We start from the raw sequence: 24,817 nt of genomic DNA on the forward strand, positions 1-24,817 counted from the left end.
CTAGAGTGTACTCTGGGGGCTCTTTGTCGCACATGTGGCCTCTGCGTCCCTCTCTCGACGGTACTATTCCGGCTGCTCATCCAGACTACTCTCATATTGGCTAGCTCCTCTTCCTCCACTCCACTGTGTCCGAGGGCTGACTCAAATGTATAGAAGTCTGTGACATGCCACTGTGCCCAGTCACCCTCTATGTCCTGTAGTGGTCTAACCAACCCCTGCTGCTCTTTGATCTGTCGTAGAAGCGCCTCCTTGTGTCGCCGCATCTCCATCAGATAGAGTCCATCACAAACCTGGTCATGGAAATGGACCAGTCGTGGCAAAGGACCGAAGCCATTCCCCTCTAGGTAGAGACAGTGGTAGCGTCCTCGTATCTCATAATAGGCTGGGCAAACACAAAGGAAATGCTCCTCTGTCTCAACCGCCCCCAGCGTACATAGCGTGTAGATCCGCTACTCTCTAAGTATACCCACTGCTCTCCTTGCCTCAATCCTCAGCTGATGGGATGAAACCTGCATCTGACCAATGGCAATCCTCAGTGCATGAGATATACTCCTATATCCTCGAGATACTGGGGTCTGATAATGAATCCCTCCTATGATACTCGCGGGAAGTGGTCACGATAGAACTGGGTCTTGGTGGGGAGTTCCTGGTCCTTTCCCCAAGTCCGAGATGTCTGAAGCTGGAGGAGGTCTAACCATATAATACGGTTGATCTCATCTCACGGAATCAACTTAGGAGGTGCATCCATGTTGTACTGAAAGGGGGGAAGCCTATCCATCTGGATACCATGCCTGGCAAGCCATGTAGATATGTGTGCATACCATGTGTCTGCCCCGCTCTCTGCGAGTCGTCTGGATGACTCTAGGGCCGATCTCGCCTCCAATGGGGTAAGTCCCACACCCTGTGGATGAAAGTCGCTGTCTGAAAAATGGCGTCAACCTGAAGAGGTGTCATGGCGAACTCTACCTGTACTATCTCATGTAAAACTGAGGGCTTACATCGGATCATCCTAGATCCCATCGTCACCTATAGTCGCTCGAAGCTCCTCCAATCTGTCGCCGAAAGATCGCACCCCCAAAAAGGTGCTGTATACATGACAGTCGATCGCACTAGTGTGTCGAAAAGCCAACCCTTCGTTGGTGGATCCTGAAAGTGCGCCTAGAAACACTACCGCTCTAGTCTAGCCAAAGCACTACGCCCTTGTGTAAGTCGTGCCTAGGCTGCATGTTTCATCATGAAGATGGGCCCTGTGAAGACTGCTCCCAGATATGTATGATTGCACTATCTCCACTGGTTCACCCCGATAGGTGAAAGTGAGTCGGTTGAGGTGTTGAAGATCATAACCTTAGTTTTCCCAAGGTTGACTGCCAGATCTCTCTCTCTGCAAAACAGCTCTAAGGCCTCCAGATCTCTCTGTAGTCCCTCCGCTGAAGAGGATATGAGGACTATATCATCAGCATATAACAGTATCTGTATGAGGAGATCCCCTAGTGATGAGCCCCCCCACCACCTATGCGACCTATGAAAGATGTGATCTAGAGTCCAAAAGGAGTCAGTGAAAGAGGGCAGCCCTGCTTCACCCCAATGGTGCTCTCGACCCACTCCGATAGGCCGCCTGGAACTCGGACCCTGCCTCTGACTGACTCATATAAGCTCATCACACCCCAAATCAGTATCTCTGGGATCTGCATCTCCTGTAGTCTCCTGATCATGCGGGATCGTGAAACAGTGTTGAAGGCCTTTCGAAAGTCTACGAAGCATCTGTAGACTTTCGGATGTCTGGACCTCACCTCCTCAATGATAGCCCTCAGAGTAAAAATGTGGTCCAGAGTAGAGTACTGCCTCCTGAGTCCTGCTTGCCCTAGTGCTCATTGCCCCCGTGCCTTTGTGTGACTGCTAATCTCTCTCTCTAGCACCAATCCATAGATCTTGGCCAGTGTGTGGCCAATCATGAGGGTGGGGTACGATAGTTCCCGGTGTCCATGGGGTCTCTTGCTTTGTGTATCGGTACAATAGTAGTGGTACTCCATGCTAGTGGGAAGCCATGGCAAACTGCAAGGTTAAACATATGTGCAAGGATCGGTGCTCGGACCTCTTGCCCATGTGCGAAGTGCTCTCTCCGAAGGCCTTCGTAATCCTGTGCTTTCCGGTTGTGGAGCAGGCGAAGTGCAGCCTGCACAATCTGCGTGAATAGATGACAAGTAGTCGGCCTGGGCATAGTGGACATGTCTGGCGGTGTCTGCCTCGGGACATCATATAAGGAGCATGCATAGGTGTGCCACACACCCAGATCGGTGATGTGGATGGGTGGCTTTCCCTCCGAGAGGAATCCCCACCCAATGGTTGGATCTCCTCCGCGAAATGATTTGATGATCTCATCCATCCTATGTGTGAGGAAGGCTCGTCTCTCTTGCGGCGTGTCAACCGCTGAAATATCATGTGGGCCTGTGGCATTAACTGACCCAAGGCTCGTCGCTCCCGTGTGAGGTGGGCTCGCATCTCTCTGCACTCATCATCAAACCACACGTTCTGAGCCATCTTCCATTCTCGTACCCATGAAGATCGGGTCGTAGCTGAGGCCTGGGCGAGGTCTAGATCAGCCTCCAATAAGGCCAGAAGCTCTCTGGCTAAGTGGCACATCAAGAGCACGGTCAAAGTGAATCTGGGTACGGGTAGCGGTAGGAACTCTCCCTGTGCCTGGTGTAACAAAGGCCAAATATGAGTGGTCAGCTCCAAGTGGGGGGGGGGGGTATATGGTGAGGTCATGTACTCGTGAGACAAAAGCCAGTGGGCCCAGTAGGTAGTCCACTGTGCTAGTCCCACCTCCATGTGGGAAGCATGTGAATCCCTCAGATGATGGCCACCTCTAAAGGCCATTGTAGATGATGAGGTCGTGGACAGCTCCCAACTCAAGCAAGTATCGCCCGTATGCTGTCACGTGCGAAGTATCTGCAGAGAGTCTCTGAATCCCAAGTTCTACTACATCTAACTCTGGCATCATGTGGGGATCTCTCTCATATGTGAAGTCAAGTAAGCCCACTAGCATGTCCCTTGTCCTTGCATTGAAATCCCCCAAAAGGAGGGTGTCTCTCTGTTTGAAGAACTCTATGATATCCTCATGTATCGTCTCATTAAGGATTGTGCCCCTCTGTAGTGACATCATGGGCATATGATGACGTGTGCGGAGGGAAAAAGCATACTGCAATGAAGATAGGTCGGGCATCTAGTGGCTGCACTCGTATCCACATGCGACGGGAAACGCTCGCGGAACCTAAAAGTCCTTGAAAAACACAGCAACACTCTTCGAAAATACGCACAAGCTCTCAAAACTCACAAACGGAAGAGACAGAACATAGAATCTCCCCCCATAGGAGTGGTGCTCTCCTTCCATCTCCTATGTATTTATGTATAATTTTTTCCAAAAGCTTCCGAGCAAAAATCATACAAAAAGCCTCTGTGCTTTCCTCCATGCACCCTTTTACAAAAAGCCCATCCACCTTCTAGAATAGCTGGCTTTTAAATAAAGCTTTTTCTAACTTTAGTTTATTCACTTTGCCAAGCCACTAATATTCCAAAATTCAAATATGTACATAAGCTTTTGTAATATCAAAAATTAGGCATAAGCCTTATTCATCCCCGCATCTCTGGAGTTGCGCCTACGCGCCGAAAATATGGCGGATAATGCTTGCTAGATGCCATCGCCCGATCAATTACTCTTCCCCTAGATTCACACAATTAATAGTAATGAAATATTTCAAGCATAAGATAACCTTGGAATTAATCACCACAATCAATCAACCTTTCAGTATTATAGCAACGCGAAATCAATAAATCACAGATGAATGACGGTCAAGGTCTTCTTACAAGGAATAAAGTAAGCCTGCTTGCTAAATCTATCAATGATAGTCCAAATCATATCAAAACTTGAGCTAGTCGTAGGAAATCCAGTAATAAAGTCCATAGAAATCTGCTCCCACGGGCCATCAGGAATTGGTAAAGGCATAAGTAAACCTTGATATTTGCCCTTGTAGCTCTTGACTTTTTGACAAATAAGACATTGTGCAACAAAAGTTGCAACATCAACTTTAAGCTTAGGCCAGAAAAAATCTTGAATTATAGTCTAATACATAACAGCGACGCCTCTATGTCCCATGTAGGGTGGCTGATGTACCTGTTCTAGTACCAAGTGTCGAAATGGTGCAGTGACACACAAGCGCTTTTCGTAGAATAGATAGTCATTATGAATGGAATACGAGGCCATAGACTATTAGCTTGCTTAATCTTATGCCAGATTTCTGAAAAGTCTCGATCAGTAGGATAGTCCGCCTTCATAGACTCGAAAGGGTCTCCCTCGATGACTGAGATATTATTTATGCTAGGTCAACGGCTCAGTGCATCGACAACTACATTGTCTTTGCCTGGTTGATATTGGATCGTCGGTTTAAAGCTATCAATAAAGGAAGCCCATTTAATGTGCCGATCCGAGATCACCGGCTGAGTAAGGAGATGTCTAAGACTCTCGTGATCAATCTTAATGAGTAACTCGGAACCCATAAGATAGTGTTTCCAGAGTTTAAGGGCATGCACCACGGCAGCTAATTCTTTATCATACATGGAATAGTTTAGTTCTACTGGTTTTAATTTACGTGACTCAAATGCAATTGGATGGTTGTCTTGCATGAGCACAGCCCCAAAACCCTGTCCACTAGCATCAGTAACCATGACAAAGAAGGGTCTCGTAAAGTCCGGCATGATCAAAACTGGTGTGTGCGTCATTGCACCCTTAAGTCGTTGAAAAGCTAAAGTGTGCTGCTCACCCCAAAAGAAAGCACGAGTCTTACGCAGTTGTTCGGTCAATGGATGTGCCTTGTGTGCAAAATTTCTAACAAATCTGCGATAGAAACTACACAGACCTAGAAAAGATCGTAACTCATGGATATCTTTAGGCTGTGGCCAGTTTACTATCACTTCTGATCTACTCGAATGCCTTCAGCTGAAACAATGTGTCCAAGATATTCAATTTCAGGTTGGAAAAAAGAACTTTTCTCCGAGTTGGCATACAGTTGGTTCTCACGTAAGAGAGAGAACAAGATCCAAGTGTTTCTCATGTTCCTCTCGACTCTTGCTATAAATCATGATATCATCAAAGAAAACTACCACAAAGTCTTGATAGGGTAGGAAGATACGATTCATCATTCGACTAAATGTGGCACGTGCATTGGTGAATCCAAAAGGCTCTCGAGGAGTCTGAGTGCCTCATGAATGAAACCTGCCAAACATCGTTGGTTTGGGTAGGAGATGAATCGAGCCAAAACCCCATAGCTTTCTCTGAAGAGGTAGTAGAAACGCCCGCGGATCTCATAGTAAACAGGACACCTGAAGATGAAGTGCTCCTCTGTCTCAACCTTCTACATGTCACACAAAGTGCATATGCACCTCTCCATGGGTAGTCGCTACTCTGCTACTCTCGATACGAAGTCTATGTGAAGAGACCCAGAACTGCCCAACAGAGATCCTCAATGAGTGGGGTAAATAAATCTGAGTGTACTCTGGTGGGTCAATGAAACCCTCCGCTATGATATGTAAGAAGTGATCTCTTAGAAGCCCAGCTTCACTGGAAGATCACTCGGGCCCAGCCAGGTCCGGAATGTATGTAGCTGTAATATATCCTCATGGATAACCTGGTTGACCTCGTGTGATAGGAGGGGAGAAAACGGAGCATCCATGCTGTACTGGAATGGGGGTACTCTGTCCCTGTGGAGACCCAGTCCCTCGAACCATCTCTCTGTGCGTGCATACTAGCACCTCTGGTCGCCTCCTGCTACAAGTGCCATAGAAGAGGATAGTGCTAGCCAAGGTAGCTGCTACGCCCAGAGGTGTAATCCCCATACTCCCCGACTCGGTACAGATACGTGATGACTTGAAATGCAGCATCCCACTGTAATGGGGGTGACCCAAACTTCGCCCGAATGATCTAGTGAGGAACGGATGGCTTACCACGGATCATCCATGATAACCTGAGAACATGTAGCCGCTCCACCCTGGCCCAGTTTGTCGGTGCGGTATGGCGGCCGTGAGCCCGGAACTGGTGGCCCAGACGGACCCCCCCCTCCATCATCCTACCGCATAACACTGACAGAGCATCAGGTCTCAATGGTGAAGCAGGCCGCCACTGACTTCTCCCAGACGTCCGTTTATGGGAGAGTCATTGGCTACGCCCCTTCACGAGCAGACATCAGGGACTAGTTGCAATCCACCCTCTACCTTGAGGACAGCCACATTGAGGAGGTCGCACTCATGGGACGTGGTATCTTCTGGCTCAAGCTCTCCTCAGCACAGGCTGCGAGCGATATGGTCAAACGGTCCCCTACTTCTGTGGGTGGGAAGATCATCCTTATGGTCCCATGGTATAGGGGTTTCAGTGTAGCGGACTTCGATGCCCGCTTCCGCATTCCTCGCCATCCAGTTACCCTCATTTTCCCAAGCCTCGCAACAGAGCTTCGCCCGATCATGAAGGACCTGGAGGCGCACTTTGGCTGGCTCATGCAGGACACCTTCGTTGATGCGGCGGCAGCCCAAGGGGTGCCACGTGTCAAAGTGGCAGTCCTAGATCCTCAAAGTATCCCCTCAGAGTTCGAGATTGAGACGGACACAGGTGTGGTGACGCAACGCATTATGGTCAGTGGTCGCCCAGATCAGTGTCTGAGATGCCATGGCTTCGGGAACCAAGCGTGCTCCTGCCCTCGCTTCGCGAGGACAGAACCTCAGATGGCCCCCATCCAGGCAACTCAGGATCCCCCCCCCCAGGCATCGACACCTCCTCCCGAAGGGGAAGGCTGGACTGAGGTCAAAAGAAAACCGAAAGGAAACAAAACAGGACCAAAAAAGCCTTCCCATCTTCAGCAAGAGACCCCTGTGGTCACCAATCAGTAGCAGCCCGGTAAGGGGAAGGAGAAAGGGAAGGAGAAGATCAGCCAGCCTCCCCCTCATCCTTCACCCCGCCCCCCCCCCTCCCCCCTCCTCCTCGGTCCCCCTACCTCCCCCCCCTCCGGGATCCCCCCCAGCACCTTTGGTTTCAGCCACCCTCTCTCCCTCGAACATGATCCCGAGGGAACCCCCCCTTCCGCCTGCGGCCCCGAAGCCAGCACAGACCTCCTTCGCGCCTATCCCTCCTGGCCCGGTGGAGGGGAGAGGCCCTTCCCCGCAGATGGCCAGCACCACTCCAACTTGTTCGACAACCAGCACCCCTCTGTCTGGTTCAGACTCCTCATCCTCATCCCCACACCCAAGGGCAGCTCCTAGAGCTCTACCTTTGGAGTTTTACTGAGCAGGACCTTGGGATTATTTGGATGCAGCGGGTATTGGCTCCTTCCCTGCATGCCTAGACATCAGCATCTTCTTCCTCCGAAAGGAGGCGGAGGGTAAGGTGTCCGTCCTTGCCCCCCATGATGGTCCTAGCTACTCCTTCACTATCACCAGTGACGGGAATGAGCAATGCTTCTTCAGCAGCAATGGAAGGAGGGTGACGTTCGTCTAAGATGGCACCACAGCGCCAAACGATTCCGCCTTTTGGTCATCATTCGACCACCTCTGGAGTGGATCTACGCGGAAGGGCTCCGCCCTTGGAGGACCTCAGAGGTAGCGGGCTTCTACAGTATTTCCCTGGCGGAGGCTTAGAGTTGGTTAGAGACTCCTGCCAGGTTATCATCAGCGACAGGATGGGGGAGAGATTCACCCTCGAGCGCTCGGTGCGTCAGGGCTGCCCGCTTGCGCCCTACCTCTTCCTATTTTTTGCAGAGGCCATGACTCACTTCCTACGAGCCCATGCCACTGGTCTTTGAGGGATGCGCCTCCCTATTCGGGACGATGCAGAACTTCTGGACTCCGAGTATGCAGAGGACACGGCCCTATATGTGCTAGATGATATCGAGTTACTGGAGCGAGTCAGACTGTCTTTAGAGGTTTTTTGCCTAGCCGCAGGGGCGAAAATCAACTGGCATAAGTTGGTTGGTTTTCTTACGGATCTGGGAGCCAGCTCACAGTGGGGTATTTTCCTGGGGTTTCGTTGGATCCCTAGAGGACAGACGACACGTTACCTGGGATTCCAGGTAGGTCTGGATATCACGCCGGCTCAACAATTCTTACCGGTCCTAGTCTCCATACGACGGAAGCTAGCCCTCTGGAGCACGGCTCGGCTATCTTTGGCAGGCAGGGCCCTTGTGGTCAATCAGGTCCTTCTTGCCACCGCTTGGTACGTGGCATCTTACTGGTGTTTCTCAAGATCGTGTGTAGCCCAGCTGAGGAGACTGGTGCGGAACTTTCTTTAGTCTGGCTCAAATGGTTCCCGCACCACCAGAATCCGGGTCACCTGGCAGATGGTTATTCTCCCCCAGCAGACAGAACCAGCAGACAGAGGGCGGTCTTGGCATCATAGATCCAGAACTACAGAGTCAGGCATTACTGGGCAAGTTAGTCATCCACGGTCTGACCCCAGGAGGGCAGACGTAAAGCTCTTGCTTCAGCATCATCTTAGCGCGTGTATCCCCCAGAGAGGGGGTGATTGGCAGCCGTCTATCCGGTGGATTTTCACTTCTGTCCCACTGACTCAGCCCCGTTCGCCCTTCCTCCGTGGCCTCGTCTCGGTCTAGAGTAAGTTGCGGCACAACCTCTCTCAGGTTCCCCCCAGCTGCCGAGAGGAGATAGACAGACAGCCCCTGATCTGGAGCAGCCAAGTGACAGATGATATAGGTCGCTAGCTTGGAGAGAGATCCCATATCCCATGGGCGCTCTGGGCACCGTGGGCTTGCGCGCTCGCTCCGGGTTTGGAGGGACGTCTATAGCCAGTTGATCCCAGGCGAGCTGGCAGCAGCAGTAGGTACGGCACGTGGGATCCAGGCTCGGCGAGCGGAGATCGATGCTGCCATTCCTGCAGGTTGGAGGATTCCCATGATCACCAGACAGCTCCTCCCGAGAGATGAGAGGTGGCTAGGGCAGTTCACACCCCGTGGCATTCCTTTGGTGGTTGCAGGCCTTTTCACAGACTCCTCGATTCACTTCTTCTCCATCGCCGATGGTAGCCGTCTCCAGAGCAGAGAGGCCATGATCGACCCCCAGCTTCCCTGGCAGTGCCTTCGCATCATAGGGCTGCAAGGGAAAACGTGGCATATAGACCCCCTGATTATGCAGGACCAGGACTGGAGACTCTGGATTTGGGAGGGCCGCTCCTTGACAGAGGTGGAGTGGGACCCAGGGGAGTGGCGCTAGCCACCACTGGAGACCTCAGAGAACCCTACCCCCTTCTTCTCATACAGTGCGCGTACTGGTAGGCGTGCTCTTGGGGCTCTCCAGCGCAGGCTACCCACACAGGCATATAGTTGGTATGCCCAAGGGATATCTCTCATTTTTCTTCGCTGGAAGACTCTTTGGGCAAGCTGGCGGCCGAGGAAGATCTCTTACTTTCTTTCAATGGTGGCCCACAAGGGCTACCAGTTGGCAGCTGGCTGAGGCAGATGGGGCCACTGCCAGATGTGCTTTCAGGAGGAGGAGTCCCTGAAGCACTACCTTTGGAGCTGCTCGCATGCTCAGACAGTGTGGAAGGGAGTCATGCAGATTTTAGCGAGGGCTGCACCCGAGCTAGGACCGGCGGTCACTTGGGGAGCCATTTGCTGGTGCAGCACCGAGATGGGACATCACTTGGCTTATGAGTTCTCTAGGCAGGATCCAGTTTTCTTCATCACGTAGGCCACCTGGGCATACATGGACAGCTTCCCTTGGCATCTGGCAGAGACAGATGCAGGAGCGATGACTCGGCACTCAGTTTGGGAGATCATAGGGAGTATTGTAGGCTGGCATATCTGGACTTCCAGATGCGCGCAGACCTTAGGTGATCAGGCTTCTTCTGCTACCCAGACCCTAGCGGACATTTGGAGCACAATCATTCACACGCTCAAGGGTCAGTGGGATCACATTCACGGGGAGTCCCGGGCAGGGAAGGAGAAGAGACGACGCTTCCTTCGCGACTGGGACCATCAAGAGCTGTTCTTCCAGCACTCTGCTCCGATGATTATGCCCTGAGAGGCTTGTAATTAGTATTTTGTTACCACGGGCTGTATCCGTTTTGTGATTACAGCCCGCTAGCCTTTAGGCCCTCTTGTACTCTCATTTTCAAGCAATATAACTAGCACTACTTTTTGCGCCAAAAAAAAATTAACGTCTCAGATGAGAGAGAGACCTATCAACTAATGAGTAAGACTTGACTCTTTAGATGACAATAAGTACTGAGAAGCTAGTAGTTACTATATTGTATCAAATAGAAGATAGTGGGTACTGAGCAAAGGGCACCTACAGTGCCTAGGGTACTCCAGCATCCATGACTAGGATAGATACTGTAAGTGTTGTACTTTTCAACTGTTTATTGTGTTATGAAAATACCTAATTTTGTACAGGCATTTCTAAATCTTATAGACAATGTTTCTTGAAGAAATGCATGAAATGTGTTTCTAGGTGAAAACCTAGAAACATTCCTTGTGACTCAACTAGCATGACTCCGATTAATGTTCATGGTGCTAAACATTTGGTAAACATTTGGTATGAGGTCTATATTGCAAGAGTGTCTTACATTGGGTCTACTAGAAATGCTTATATATTTCAATTTCTTCATTATTGATATGATTTGCGGCTTGAGTATAGATGATGAGTAGTTGGATGACCAAGAATGAAAACATGATGAAGATCTTAGTGATTGACATGTGCCAATCGAGTGGTTGAATGATGGAAGTCAATCTTGTAAAGAATGTATGCTAAACTATTATTTGATAATTTCATGAAAAGGCGTGAAAAGCCCTCAGGTTATTTTAGGCCTGAAGGAGCTATGTTTGTGAATCCCTCTATTGTCAAGAAGGAGATTTTTTTATGTATTTTTTTTCTATAGACCTTTCAATAAAATTATTGATATTTTAGAGAAAGCCACCATCCAAAAGAGGTCAGATCATACCTAATTTGGCATGGTTTAATCCATGTAACTAAATCAATCATGGGATGCGTGTGAAGTTTGAAATAGATCAACGTAAGAACTTTATACAAATTTTTGTTTGGAGCAAAACTCCAACACCCAAGTGAGACCTTGCAAACAACTTACAAGACTCACAATGCCTTTGGAGTCTTATCAAGACATTTTTGTGATTGGCATGGATAATGAGCTTATAGCATCAATCTTTTAATGAAGCTAACACGACTGCGTTTTAAGGTCAAGTTGTCAACCTATGACTTTGATAGTGTCACCTCTTAGGAACATTTAATACAACATATCAAGCGCAATTAACAAGATTTATTTCTTGGAAACTTATCGTATGTAGTGTGAATCATGCAATTGATTTACTCCCAAGCAAGCTACCTATCTTCTGACAACCTTATAGGTTCTGCCAAGCAAAGAAAGGCAATATTGCTAGGTAAGAGCAAGAGTATATCTATATGGTTAGATTCAGCGCCATAGACCACCTCTAGTTTTATTTCTAAGAAGAAGGTTTTCCGCATGTGTGTCTGAACTAACTCACAAGAGTGCACTCATTGTGGATGGATGATCTTATAGATCGGCTTCAAGATGCAACAATTTTCACCATGATCGATCTCCAATCCAAGCTATCACCAAATTCAAAATATGACTTCGATTTTCTGATATTCCCAAAAGTACATTTAAGGGACCGTTATTGTTACTACAAGTTGTTGGTTATGCCTTTCTGTTTAACAAATGCACTTACAACTTTCCAATAGATGATGATGAATAATCTCTTTCATTTATATGAGAAAAATTTGTAGTGATCTCCTGCCTTGAATATTCTAAGGCAAGAGACGTTGTATACCAAGGAATTCAAGCATGAACTGCTTAATGTAAATTGCTTTACCTTGGACACATCATGTGGCTAGATGGACTTTAGATAAAAGAAGAAAAAGTACAAGCATCAAGAAACGGCCCATCCTTAGAACAATTTGCAGATAAAGCTTTTTCTAGAAGTTTACCTAGGTTTATTCCACAATTACAACACCATTGAATAATGTTCAAAAGGGAATGAAAAGAAAGAAAGGCAAGCCAAGCCACCTATCTGGTGGAAGAATACAAGTTTTGAAACCTTAAAGCATTTAGTGACACTATGCCCATGTATTGGCACTAGAAGTGGATGCCAATGACTATATAAGGCAGCATTATTCCACAATGATACTAAAAGAAATGCCCTATAAACTTCGTATACCAATTGAGCAAATCCTTTCCGGAATCCTCCAAAGCACATGAAACATACATACTTTATTCCCCAAAAAATGACACATCCACACCCTAATTCTTTTTAAAAGACCTATAAACTTCAAATGCTATTGCAAAAGCACAAGATCCATATTTGTATCGCTCTAAACAAATCACCACACACACACAGACCTATGAACTTCACATGCTATTGCAAAAGCACAAGATCCATATTTGTATCGCTCTAAACAAATCACCACACACACACACACGCACACGCACACACACACACTTCCTACTCCTTCCCCCCTTTTTACATTCACTTTGCCTTTTTTCCTCTAACCCCCCCACACCCCCCCCCACTTGCACTTTCCCTTTAATGTCTCCCTTAATTTCTTAAATTCATTTTCCTTATCTTATCTCTCTTCCATTTTTTCCCTTAGTTTCCTTTATTATTTCCTTTTTTATTCCTCTCATTTCCCTTTCCTTTTTAAAATTTTAATTAAAAAATTTTTCCTTTTAATTTCATCTAATTTTCCCCCTATTTTTCTAATACTCTTTTCTCCCTAATTTCCTTTTTTATTTAAATTTCCTTGCTTTTCCTACTCATTTTCTTTCTTTTATTTAAATCCACGTAGTTTAAACCTCCTAAACTATTCCTAACCCCCGACTATCGTGCTTCACTACCCCGACTATCGCACTTTCCCAAAATCTACAATGAACCGACTCCGTTCCCCGCTCCCCTAACCTTTCCACTACCATTCACCTCCTATTTAAATGATGCCCTCCCTTACCTCATTACTCCAAACCATCCAATCACTTGCTCTCCTCGTTGCGCTACCTTTTCTTGCCATCCTCACTGTGTCACTGCCCTTTGACTGACCACGCTCTCTTAAAATCTCAACGAGTCAATGTCCTTGCTCTCTACGGTACACACGGCCTTTCGACTGTTCTGAAGCATGATTCCCGTCGCCATCCGCCGCTCAGTCTGCTGTGTCCCGCAAGCAGAACTACTGCCCTAAGGTCCCTAACTTCTAAGCTACCTCGTGCTTTGTGACCGCCTTCAAATCCCTCCCACCCCGCACGCACTACTGCGGTGCCAGCTCCCTACTCCTCATGTTAAACCGCCCGCACGCCCTGCTTCTCCTTGCCTCGACTACTGCGCCAAGCTTGTGATTGCTTCTCTATAGTGACTCTAGAGTCTATACTCCAGTGACTCCTCCTCGCGGTTCGTGCACATCCACCTGGACTTCATCACCCTTACAGCTCAATGATCATAAAGAATAGCTTTCCTATTCCACGCATAGATGATGTGCTGGATCAGCTTAGTGGAGCTTCGGTATTTAGCAAAATAGATCTGAAAAGTGGTTATCATCGAGTCCACATACATCCCCAAGATGTTCATGAGACAGCATTCCGCACTACCTTTGGTTTATACGAGTATGTGGTGATGCCGTTTGGTTTGACAAATGCCCCTGCCACCTTTAACAGAATGATGGATCGTATCTTCCGTCCTTATAGGCATTTCACTGGTACTTTCTTTGATGACATCATATTCTTTTCAAAGTCCAAAAAAGAGCACAAGGAACACCTTGGTACTGTCTTTCAAGAGTGCATAATCATAAGCTCTATGCCAATAGCTAGAAGAGTGAATTCTTTTGGGAAGAGATCCATTATTTGGGACACATCATTTCCAAGAATGGATTTCATATGGATCCTGCTAAGATTCAAGCCATTTAGGGATGGCCTGCGTTGAAAAGTATTCATGGAGTATGCAGCTTCTTGGGTTTTTGCTTGTACTACAGAAGGTTTATCATGCATTTTGCTAACATAGCTGCTCCACTTCATGACTTGACCCAAAAAAATGCAGCCTTCATATGGCATGAGCCACAAAGGAAAGCATTTAATATACCTAGATGAATCCAGGAACATTCCCAAACTCATCCTCTAAAAACATAACATAGTGCAATTTCAATCTCATGATAGTCACTCACAAGGTTGAAAACCATTAACTCCATCATGCATAGCAGGGACTAGCTACTCTGACATCCCCACTGACGTCATCAGCGCCCAACAGTGGGTGTAGACCATAGTATCAAAATATGCTCTCACACATACAAATCCACACACCCACACATACTTGAGCATCCATTTATACAAAGTCTTCGTATTGAGTTTCTGTCGGCACTCCGGAGGTGACTATAGAACCAAGCATTTATTACACTCAAAAGCAAGCTGATTATAAAGCCAATTCTTGCAGTCCCCGATTTGTACAAGTCTTTCGATGTGGATTGTGATGCTTGCGGAGAATGTGTTGGGGCTGCATTTCATTAAAATGGCCATGTAGTGGCTTATGAAAGCCGGAGAATACGGGATGTTGAGTTGCTAGCTGTGATACATGCCATTAATACATGGAAGCACTATCTCTTCCACGCATATTTTGCGAAGGCTGGCAAAAAAGCTATCAATGTATCATTTTCAGATTGTCCATACACTGAGAACTCAGAATAGAGTGGCAGATGCCTTGTCACTAAGGCCCCAGGTCAATAATCTGACAATTGCTTATCATAGGGATCACGAAGAGATGAGAGAGCAATATCCCAACAACCCAGACTTTGGATAGATAATGCAGCAAATTGCCAGGAGGGCTAGTTAGCAAGTCAGTATTCCATGAAAGATGGCTATTTAATGAAGGATGACTGCCTATGCATCACCAAAGATATGAGGCAAAAGATTTTGGAGGAATGCCATGCACCTCCATATGTTGGGCATAAAGGAATTGCAGCTATCTACTAATCAAGCTTTGAAGAGGTATTTTTATTGGCCAGCCATGCGTAAGAATATACACCAGCTTGCTTAAGAATGCCTCACTTGTCACAAAGTCAAGTATGACAGACGGAAGACATCTTACCTACTGATGCCTCGTCATGTGCCACAAGCACCATGGGAAAGCATAGCAATGGACTTTATCTTTGATTTGCCACAATCAAAGACTGGAATGATGGGATATGGACTGTTATAGGCAGATTCAGCAAGCAAGCCAATTTCATTCCAATATTCAAGGCAAACGAGGCATTTCCTAGCTCAAATTTTCAAGCACCGCGATATGCCTAAGTCCATTGTTAGTGACCGAGACCCCAGAATGACCAGCCTATTTTGGAGAGCTTTATTTGACAATCTGGGAACGAATCTTCTTCTTTCCATCCCCAGACATGGTCAAAGTGAAGTAGCAAATTCAACGGTGCTAGACCTTCTGAAATGCTACGTGGCTGATCAAAAATCAGATTGGGAAAAGTAGCTTTTGCTCTGGAGTTTGCATACAATAATACACTTCATACCTCCACAAGTAAAGCCCTATTTGAGGTCATTTACGGAAACATGATTCTGCCACCAATCTTGACGACCAAAGATGAGATATTTGCAGCTTATCAGTATGTCAAAGATCTCCAGACAGCATTCAGCCAAGTGTGGACAGCAATTGGGAGATCTCAAGAGAAACAAAAAAAAGCAGCAGATAAGCATAGAAGACAGCTAGAGAGGGGATTGGGTGCTTTTAAAATTTGAGAAAGCCAAGCTCCGCAAGCTTAAGGGCAAAGAGAAAATGGATGCCAAGCTGTCTACCAGGAACTATGGCCCTTTTCAGGTCACAGAAATCAATGAGGTGGCATACAGATTGTAGTTGCCAAAGTATTGGAATATTCATAATGCCTTTCCTGTGAGTCTTCTAAAGAAATATCAAGGACCGGAGCCTACAAAACCTATAACAGAACATCCACCAGAAGTGGATGAGATGGAGGAGATCCTTCAGCCAGAGCAGATTGTGTATCATACGATACACAAGGGACCTCACTTACTCATCTTCGATGCATTATCTAAGGAAAGAGAAGGGTTTGAACTTAGAGATCTTTTCCTGCCAATTTGCTTCTAGGTTGCTCCAGAAGGAGCTTTCTCTGGCCCTTCCTCTGCAAGAGGATGTTCGAATCTGCAAAATAGAGGATCTTTCCTGGCTTCTACAAGCTGTGCTAACAATGCTTTGTATGCATACTCCCAAAAATTATTGGCTTCGGCATTAAATCTCTCAGTCTTGGCATTCCTTGCTTTTTTAGGTCTTGATATTTGGCAGTAATCCACTCACAGCTAGCATAAAAGCCTGCTCTCTTTTAAATCCACTTGAACTTGGTGTATCTTACACCAATCAATGGATAAACTCAAATCTAGTATTCCACCCAACTGCCGCAATTCACAAGAGATCTATCTGCATTCCTGAATGGAGCCCTCTCTGCAAGTGTGAAAACTGCTATGGTCTACTGTTGCACGCCTTGTTGGCCTTGTCTGGTGCATGCTACTTCCATCACCACCCTTGTATCGTGGCAATTTAGCTTAGTTCACATCAAGAAGGTCTAACTATGGTCGAGGAGACTTAGTTTAGTCCAAGAAGGTTGACTACAGTCAACCAAAATATTTGTGCACAAGGGCCTAGGACCAACTTGGGCGCTGTGGACCCCTCCTAGGATTTTATTTCACAATGAAAATCTGAGTATAGTGTTCTCAGCCAGAGGCTGCTTATACAAAAACGTGAGAAAGAGCAAAGTACAAGGGAGCTTAGCTCTCCATGCTTGGCAAGTGCCAAGTGTCAATTTTCTAACTACATGCCAAATGAATTGGCAGTTGTGGAGGCTTTCCTAGCCCTGGGTCACATGTTGATGTAGATTCCTCTTGGTAAGCAGCCTTGGCCCCTTAAAAGTAGGCCACTTTAACCCCTCTTGGTACCTGCAACAATTTAATGAAGCACACCACCATGGCATCCATTAATTGTTAGCTTTTGCATGCAAAAATAATCTCTAGACTAATCCTATTTTCTGTAGGCGTCCCCACAAAGCAAATCGGTGCACACACAAAATGAAAGTACTCTAGTTGATCGAGGTTGACCCACTTTGATCGTGGTTAAGAATCTTGATAGAGGTCAAAATACTTAACCCTAGTCAAATCTCTTTGACCTTAGTCAGCTGTGCAGAGAGAGAAGAGAGAGGGAGAGATCTAACCAGTTATGAAGCGGATTGCTTGAATTGCTTTGTGAATAAGAATTCACTCGACGATTGTGTTATGGATTCGCCTTGAATTTTGATAGAGATCAGGCAAGTTGCGGATTGTTTGAATTGCTTTGTGAATAAGAATTCACTGGATGATTGCGTTATGGATTCGCCTTGAATTTTGCATGAGCCATTCACAATCTTCAATAGTTGTTAGAAAAGAAATATGTTCTTTCCTTATTTATGTTGCTAAAAGGAACTTCCAGAAGAGGTTTCCACAAATCCACTTAGTCAAGCATTCATAAAGAATTTTCAAATTGTTTCTCACAAGAGTTGCATGGTCAGCTTCCACCAGAAAGGCCTGAAGACCATAAAATTGTCTTACTTCCCAAATGTACTCCCCCCAATAAGACCTCCACATTGAGTTATTCCAACCCAACAAGATGAGATCTTCAAATAAGTTCAAGAACTCTTGGAGAAAGCCTGGTCCAACTTAGTAGTTCACTCTTTTACTCTCTTGTCTTGCTAGTCCTTAAGAAAGATAGATCTTTCATAATGTGTGTAGACTATAGAGTCAAGCCATCAAAAGCCATCTCCCCATTCCTCGAATAGATTACATTTTTTATCATCTAGGAGGATCTACAATTTTCAGCCGCATAGACCTTAAGAGTGACTATCATCAGGTTCCGGTAAGGCTTGAAGATATTCATAAAACTACATTTCGAACAACTTTCGGACTTTAAGCATCTAGTAATGCCTTTCAATCTTCCTAATGACCAAACCCCTTCAATAGGATGATGGAATGATTATTTAGAAAGCATCAAGAATTCACAAGAGCTTTCTTCAATGACATTCTTATTTTTAGTAGGAATAAGGAGGAACATAGAGAGCATTGAAAACTATGTTCAAGTCTTATCAGAAAATGGCCTTTTAATTAATTAAAAGAAGAGTGAATTCTTCCTAGTAGAAATCCCATACCTAGGCCATATTATCTCCAAAGATAGTATTCGAATGGATACAAGCAAGCATGGAATGGCCCGATCTAAAGACTCCTCATGAGATAAGATCATTTCTTGGTATATGCTCATATTATAGGAGATTCAATTGCCATTTTGCAAAGATAGCCGCAGCCCTACATGATCTGACCAAGAAGAAGGTTGAGTTTAAATGGACTTTTAAAAAGAGAGAATCTTTTCAAAAGCTGAAACGTGCCTTCACCACAGCTTCCGTTCTCATCACTCCTGACTTACTCAAACTGATGGCTAGAGTGAGATTACTAATAGCACCCTATTGGATCTACTCAAAGTCTATTTGGGACAAGTATCTCCGCATAGTTTTTATTTTTTTGATAAGTGCCAACAAAGCCCCTGTACGAGGTGACCAAGATGGAACCATGAGCTGCCTCTGGGGTTTTAACTCAGGACTGGCACACACACACCCGCACGTTTTCGCCTCTTGGACTAAACACTCTTGGCTTCTCCCCATAGTTACCATACACTTTTTTATGAAAAAGACTCCTTTTCAAATCATCTATGGCAAATCCCTACCAATTCCATTAATGCAAAGTCTTTGCCACTTACCAATTCGTAGAGAATTATGACTCCACTTATTCCACAGTCCACACAACCATCCAAAAGGCTCAGAAAGAACAAAAGGTAGCTGAAACTAAAAAGACAGAGGGCCTTTGCAGCCATTCCGCCAGATCTTCCATCACATTAGTAGATACACAATGTCTTCCATGTCAATTTGATCAAACCCTATGTTGGGGATATTCCTGATGATCTGGTCTATGAAGATCCACCAAAAGTGGAGCATGATGAGATACTTTTGGTTCCAAAACAGAGAATCTTCCAAGACTTCATCACAGGAAGATGAGAAAAAGTAACAAAAAATTATTTGAACATTCAGTTTATGCAAACAGATGAAGTCGTTGTGCTCAAACAGTCAAAATGCATTCAAGGACTGTTACAAAGATTCAATTTCAGGACTGTAAACCTATTTCAACTCCCATGGAACCAAGGTTGAGGCTCTCCATGCATGAGGCAGGTGAACCTTTTGATGCTGTTGTATACAGTCAGGCTGTTAGATGGCTTAATTATCTCTGCAATACCCATCTAGATATTCAGTTTAGTGTATCCCAATTCAGCACATATATGCACAGCCTTCTTGGTGTGCTGTAAAGCATGTTTTTAGATATTTGCAGGTACTTAATCTCTTGGTTAATTCTATGCCAGGACGTTGACTCTGACTTGCATGCTTTCTATAATTCAAATTGGGCTGGAGATTATGACACTAGATATTCCACCAGTGGAAATTATTCTTTATTGGCTGTTCATGCATTTCTTGGTTGAGCAATAAACAATCCATTGTGCAACTTCATCTTGTGAAGCTAAGTATAGGGTAGCTTTCACAATAACAGTTATATGTGTATGGCTCAGGAGATTGATGGCAGATCTTCATGGTTGGTTTACAGCCATCTCATTGAGATCCATTATTATTTTGTTGAAGAGAGGTTACATGCAAGAGAGATCAATTTGATATACTGTCCCACACATCTGAACGTTGCACATCTTTTCACAGAGGCCCTCTCCAAAGAAATTTTGAAGCCTTCTGCAACACTTTGGGCTTACTTCCATTTGGTGATTGAGATCCTTGTACACCAGGACATTGTCACAGCAGGGGGTGTTGGAAATATTGTAATATTTAAGGCAGTGGCCAATGAAATAGTTAATTAAGAGAGGATTAGGGACATTTTTTCCTTCTATGGTTTTTCCTCCTAACAACAGTTAGTGGTTGAGTTAGTAGTACAGCCAGTTTTAACTCACCCTAGGGTTATCATGTTGATAGCCCTTTTGTATCTCATTCTTGCAATCTAAAAGGCCGCAGGGGACACAACACAGTTGGGATCCAGAGAGCACAACACGACAAACAAGCCTTCGCATTGACCCAGGTCCCACACATATGGACAGGAAAGGTGTCCTCACTCTTCAACTCGGGGAGACAGACGACCGGAGTGACAGTGGCGCTCGCCACACCACAAGCTACCTCTCAAAGACCATAGAGGGGGAGAGAGGGGCCCAGACAGGCTGACCAGGTTGAGCACCAGCAAGGTCCTATCCTTTAGGCATTAACTCCAGCCGACCAGTGGATTTGGTCCCCCAAACAGCATACAAAGGTTCCGACACTCTGATGGACTAACAAGGATCCTCCCATGCAGACAATTATGCCAGGCTATGTGTACCCGTCTGCTTCGAAAACTTTAATAAACTTTCTTTCTTTCTTTTTCTCTCTCTGTGAAAACTACACATGCTTTCATACATCTCTGCATGCATGCAATCACACCTGTTCACACCATAGAATAGCGTTGCAAGCTAATTCTACTTAGAACAAGTTGTTAATAAGTTAACCATGTTAGAATAACAGATGGAGGTTGCTTGCTGTAGCCTACACTCCCACTGCGAAAGACTGCCCAAAATCCACACAGTGCGTAAACACACCTCACTCCATAAACCATGTGCACACAAATAATGAAAGACACTTCAGAACTAGAGAAAGTACACTCAGCTGTACAGCCAAAACAACAATGTATTGATGTAGAAACCAAATACAAAACTGCCTTATCCTGTACACACACCTGCAGGCAAGGATCTGCTCAGGTTGGTATCACTTTATGCTGCACCCTCCACTGTAGGAACTCGTCCCCCTGCCATGTGCGTCCAAAGGCTTCAGTGACTACAAGGCTGAGTCCTTCTGCCCCCCCCCTTCCTGTGCTCCAATTCTTACTCTTCTACTAGCTTATAGATCTGCTCTAGTATAGGCACCTAGAAGGCCAAAAATTCCTGCAGACTACACTACTAAAGGGCCCATTTGGAAGGGCCCACAAATGGGCCCTTTTAGGACATCAAGCCTTCAGGACAGACAGGCTCAACCCATTACCAGCCTGACTGACTTGCCAGCCTGGCTGACCCTGATGCTGCTGTCTGCCAACCTGCTGCAGTCCCTATTGGGATCTGTACTGTCGACATGAGCCACCGTCTGTTCCCTTGTCCTATCTTGCACCCATCTGTGGGCCCTTCAGTCCACACTCTAGGGCACAACAGCAGCATAGTGCTGCCCTCTAACAGCAGCCACTCATCTCAGATCTTGCTGCCCACATGAAGCCTGCAGCAGCCCTCCGTCTTATCTCATCTGCCCCCGAGGCAGCCTTCTTGTCTGCCCACGTGGCACCTCTCTGGCCCTTTCTTCTGATACAGGTCATCCTCCCCCATGTCCTCCTCATTTGGGGGCTCGCACTTGGGGACGTGACTCCTATATCCCAACAAACCAACGGTAGCTACACCCCAAAAGCCATGACATTTTCAAGAATTAAACCCCAAAAAAAAAAAACAAGGTGAACGACATTCAAGTGGCCTGCCGTGCAGCAAGGAAAAGAGAGGGGAGAGAGTCAGAGAGCGAGAACGAGAGAGAGAGATGACTTGGATTCTGACCAAGGAAAGAGAGGGGAGGGGGGGGAGAGAGAGTGCTTGCCTTGAAATTTGGCTTCTCCAAAAAGCGTTGCCTTCACTTAGGCCTCCCTATGGCAAGGCCAAAAAAACACACATAATTATGTGCCTCTGTGAAAGGTGCATTCCATTTAACGAGTTCCACTGGCAACGCTAGAGGGTAGATAATTCAAAAATTCTTCTACAATCTACTACCTTTTCATATGCCATATGGAGGTTTTGAGAATTTTTTAACGTGCAGAGGTGAACAGTCTCGCAGTGAGGCATTGAAATGCATTCTCGCAACAGACAATAGACAATCGCACCTATGTATGTATATGTGAACGCTGAAATCATGAACTAAGAACAAAATGAGCTTGGATTTCACAAAACCTTTTATGTTGACAAATTGCAACTGCTGAAACAATGTAGCATCGTAAGAATAGAACATATCCAATCCCACAATTTGAGAATTTTCTTTATAGAGAGGCGGAAAGGGGGGGCGGGATGAGTGGGGAGAGTTTGAGAGACAAAAAAGGCCAGACCGAAAGAAGGATTTTAGAAGAGAAGACGATACAACTTTTGAACAAAAAAAGTGAGAAGGCTTTGGACAGTACGGGTCATGAACAAGGAGTGTTGCATTCGTACGCGTAGCAGGAACTCTTTTAATGATCACGCTCGTATTTTTTGGAACGAGAAAGCTGTCGTCAGTGTATTCTGCAAATGCAGACAGTAAAATTATAAGCTTGAAGACACATAAAACGGTAACCGCATGGATTGGCTGAGGCAGCCATGAAAAGAGGACTGCACCTTTTCAACAAAACTGAGGTGCAAAAAAAAATACCTTCTCCAGTTTCGGCATTTGTTATTAAAAGATCAAAGTCGGTGCCTTTGCCAAGATTCTTCTGTTCCACGATCTTTTCTTTCAAATTAGCAATACTAATACAATGACCATCGAGGTTGATAGAATCATACTGTACAGCGCTTCTGAACTTGAAATGCACTGCCATGTTTTAGATATTCTTTACTGGATCGCCAGGACTTCCCATCACTTTATGCCCGAATGCTTGTATCAGGTTCCGGAGGACCGAGAGATCTCCTCAGTCGCAAGCGCCCAAACTGTACCATACTTTCGAACTCGAAATGGGAACGCCACAGGCAAGCTATCTCGGTGGCTCCTCCAATACGCATTTCTTAGTTCACAAGCCAGCATTGCGAAGTGAAGCAAACAAAAACAAGAGCAGGAGCCCGTAAGTTGGCCAAATCTCCCAATTGGTAGAAGGCTGGAAAGCCCTTCCCCGGAGGCAAGTTCCTGGTTTGCTCGAGCTAATTCTCACGGAGGAACAAGGGGCCGATGCCACAACCGTAGCAACTACGAAGACAGGATTTTGTGAGATGGAGAGAGGAGGTGCATACCTTCCAACGGAAAACCGAAGTTAAATGATCTTCGAAAACAAGATGAATGACTTTTGTCATTCAGAAGGCCTGCCCAAAATGTAAAACATCGACTAAAATGTAAAATAAAATCACAATGACACATTGAAAGCAAAATTGAGAATCCTGGATTGAAGGGATCAACGGATCAACTTTGTGCAACCATTAACTCTCTCTCTCTCTATCTCTCTCTCTCTCAAATCTCGACAAGAGTGTTAGGAGCAAGGCAAAGCAAATTTCAATATAAGTTGATGGTGGATTGCATGGTATTTAAATAGAAAGACTTGACACCAAACCATGTGGAACAATACATTCCATTCCCTTTCAAGGAGAAATCATCACTACCAAAAGCAGACCAATAACTTGTAGCATGCATCATTGAGCATAATTGCAAGAGTTTGGAGTCTATGGGCTTCTGTCAAGGGGAAGGCCTGAGCTCATTATGGGGTTATCTAAGGAACATGTGCGAGGCTAATAAAGGGTGTATTTTAATGTGCCTTATTGTGGTTATGTCTATCATTTAGGATTGTTTGTATTGATGAGAGTCGACTTCTTGGTAGTCTATGAGTTTGAAAAGGGTTGCTCCTTTGCTTTTCACTCTGCCTGCAAAGAAGATTTGGAGAAGTCAGTCTACTATGGGAAAGCTAAGGTTGTGCCAGGGGTGTCCCTATTTTGTCTTGCAAGGAATATTGTGTGTGTCCTATGCAATGGAATAATGTTGTTAGTATGCAACTGGAAGCCTTGGTCCACAATTGTTACTAACTAACTAATAATTGGTTCAATTCACTGCTAGCTTGCTTCTTTCGAGGGATCATGGATGAAAGACACTATTGTTCATCTACATGGTAGAGAGGTAGGACTAGAGCTTGAGGCGTTGTGTTCATATTTCTTTTGCATATATATGATTGGTAGCTTGAGGTGTGTTGTGTTGGCATTTCTTATCCTCTCCCCTCTTTTTTTCCATCACCTCCATTGTTCTTCTTTCCCCACACATTAATGAAATTTCCACAACCCATTCATTTATATGGCATGAAATTTTCAACACCTCTTTTATATTCTCTCACACATTGGTTTATGCGGCGTCAAGTTTCCAAATGTTGTGCATTCATGGTACATACCATGAAATTTCCAACACCCCTTTTTGATCTTCCTACACATTGATTTATATGGCATCAAATTTCCAACACGCCTCTTCTTTTTTCTACGTATAAATACTTCCCTCTTCCTAAATAATATGCCTCTAGAAAATTCATCATGAACTCACAAAAGTTACGATGTGAATATGGAAGATCATAAGAAACATAAGTGTACACCCTTCAACTCTAGAAACTCATCAAGGGATTGCTTCCCTTTTGAGAAAATCCTCTTTGATTACAATCACACAAGGACTATCCATACAAAGATAAATCCATCCACATAAGCATCGACTAAACTAATACCATTAAAATGAACAACATAGCATCCACTAGCCAATGGTCAAATCACCAGAATTGATCTCTAAAAAGTAAAGGAAGAGGAAACCCTTACATACAATGAAGACATCACCAAAACCAATGTCTGTCAACAACTGACCTGTTGCCTACCAACTGCTAACTCGGTCAAAGATTCCACTTAGTACAAGAGAGAAAAATGTATCC

At 45.3% G+C, this 24,817-nt stretch overlaps 1 protein-coding gene across 4 annotated transcripts in view; it reads right to left on the reverse strand.

The window, feature by feature from the left end:
• The window catches only part of LOC147894783 (uncharacterized), an 87,039-nt gene extending 63,994 nt beyond the window's left edge, over positions 1 to 23,045 (reverse strand). For all 4 annotated transcript variants that reach the window (XR_015542113.1, XM_087384860.1, XM_087384861.1 and 1 more), the window contains exons 1-2: positions 22,591 to 23,045; positions 22,364 to 22,463 (exon numbers count right to left, since the gene is read on the reverse strand). Coding sequence is in view for 3 of the 4 variants with exons in the window: in XM_087384860.1 (XP_087240986.1) it covers positions 22,364 to 22,463; positions 22,591 to 22,756 (266 nt within the window). In the remaining variant the exon portion in view is untranslated. The remainder of the gene's footprint in view (positions 1 to 22,363; positions 22,464 to 22,590) is intronic.
• Between the last annotated feature and the right edge of the window lie 1,772 nt (positions 23,046 to 24,817).

This window comes from Dipteris shenzhenensis, chromosome 14, assembly GCF_047967505.1.
Source record: "Dipteris shenzhenensis isolate YYH24624 ecotype China chromosome 14, Dip_SZ_1.0, whole genome shotgun sequence".
Taxonomy (NCBI): Eukaryota; Viridiplantae; Streptophyta; class Polypodiopsida; order Gleicheniales; family Dipteridaceae; genus Dipteris; species Dipteris shenzhenensis.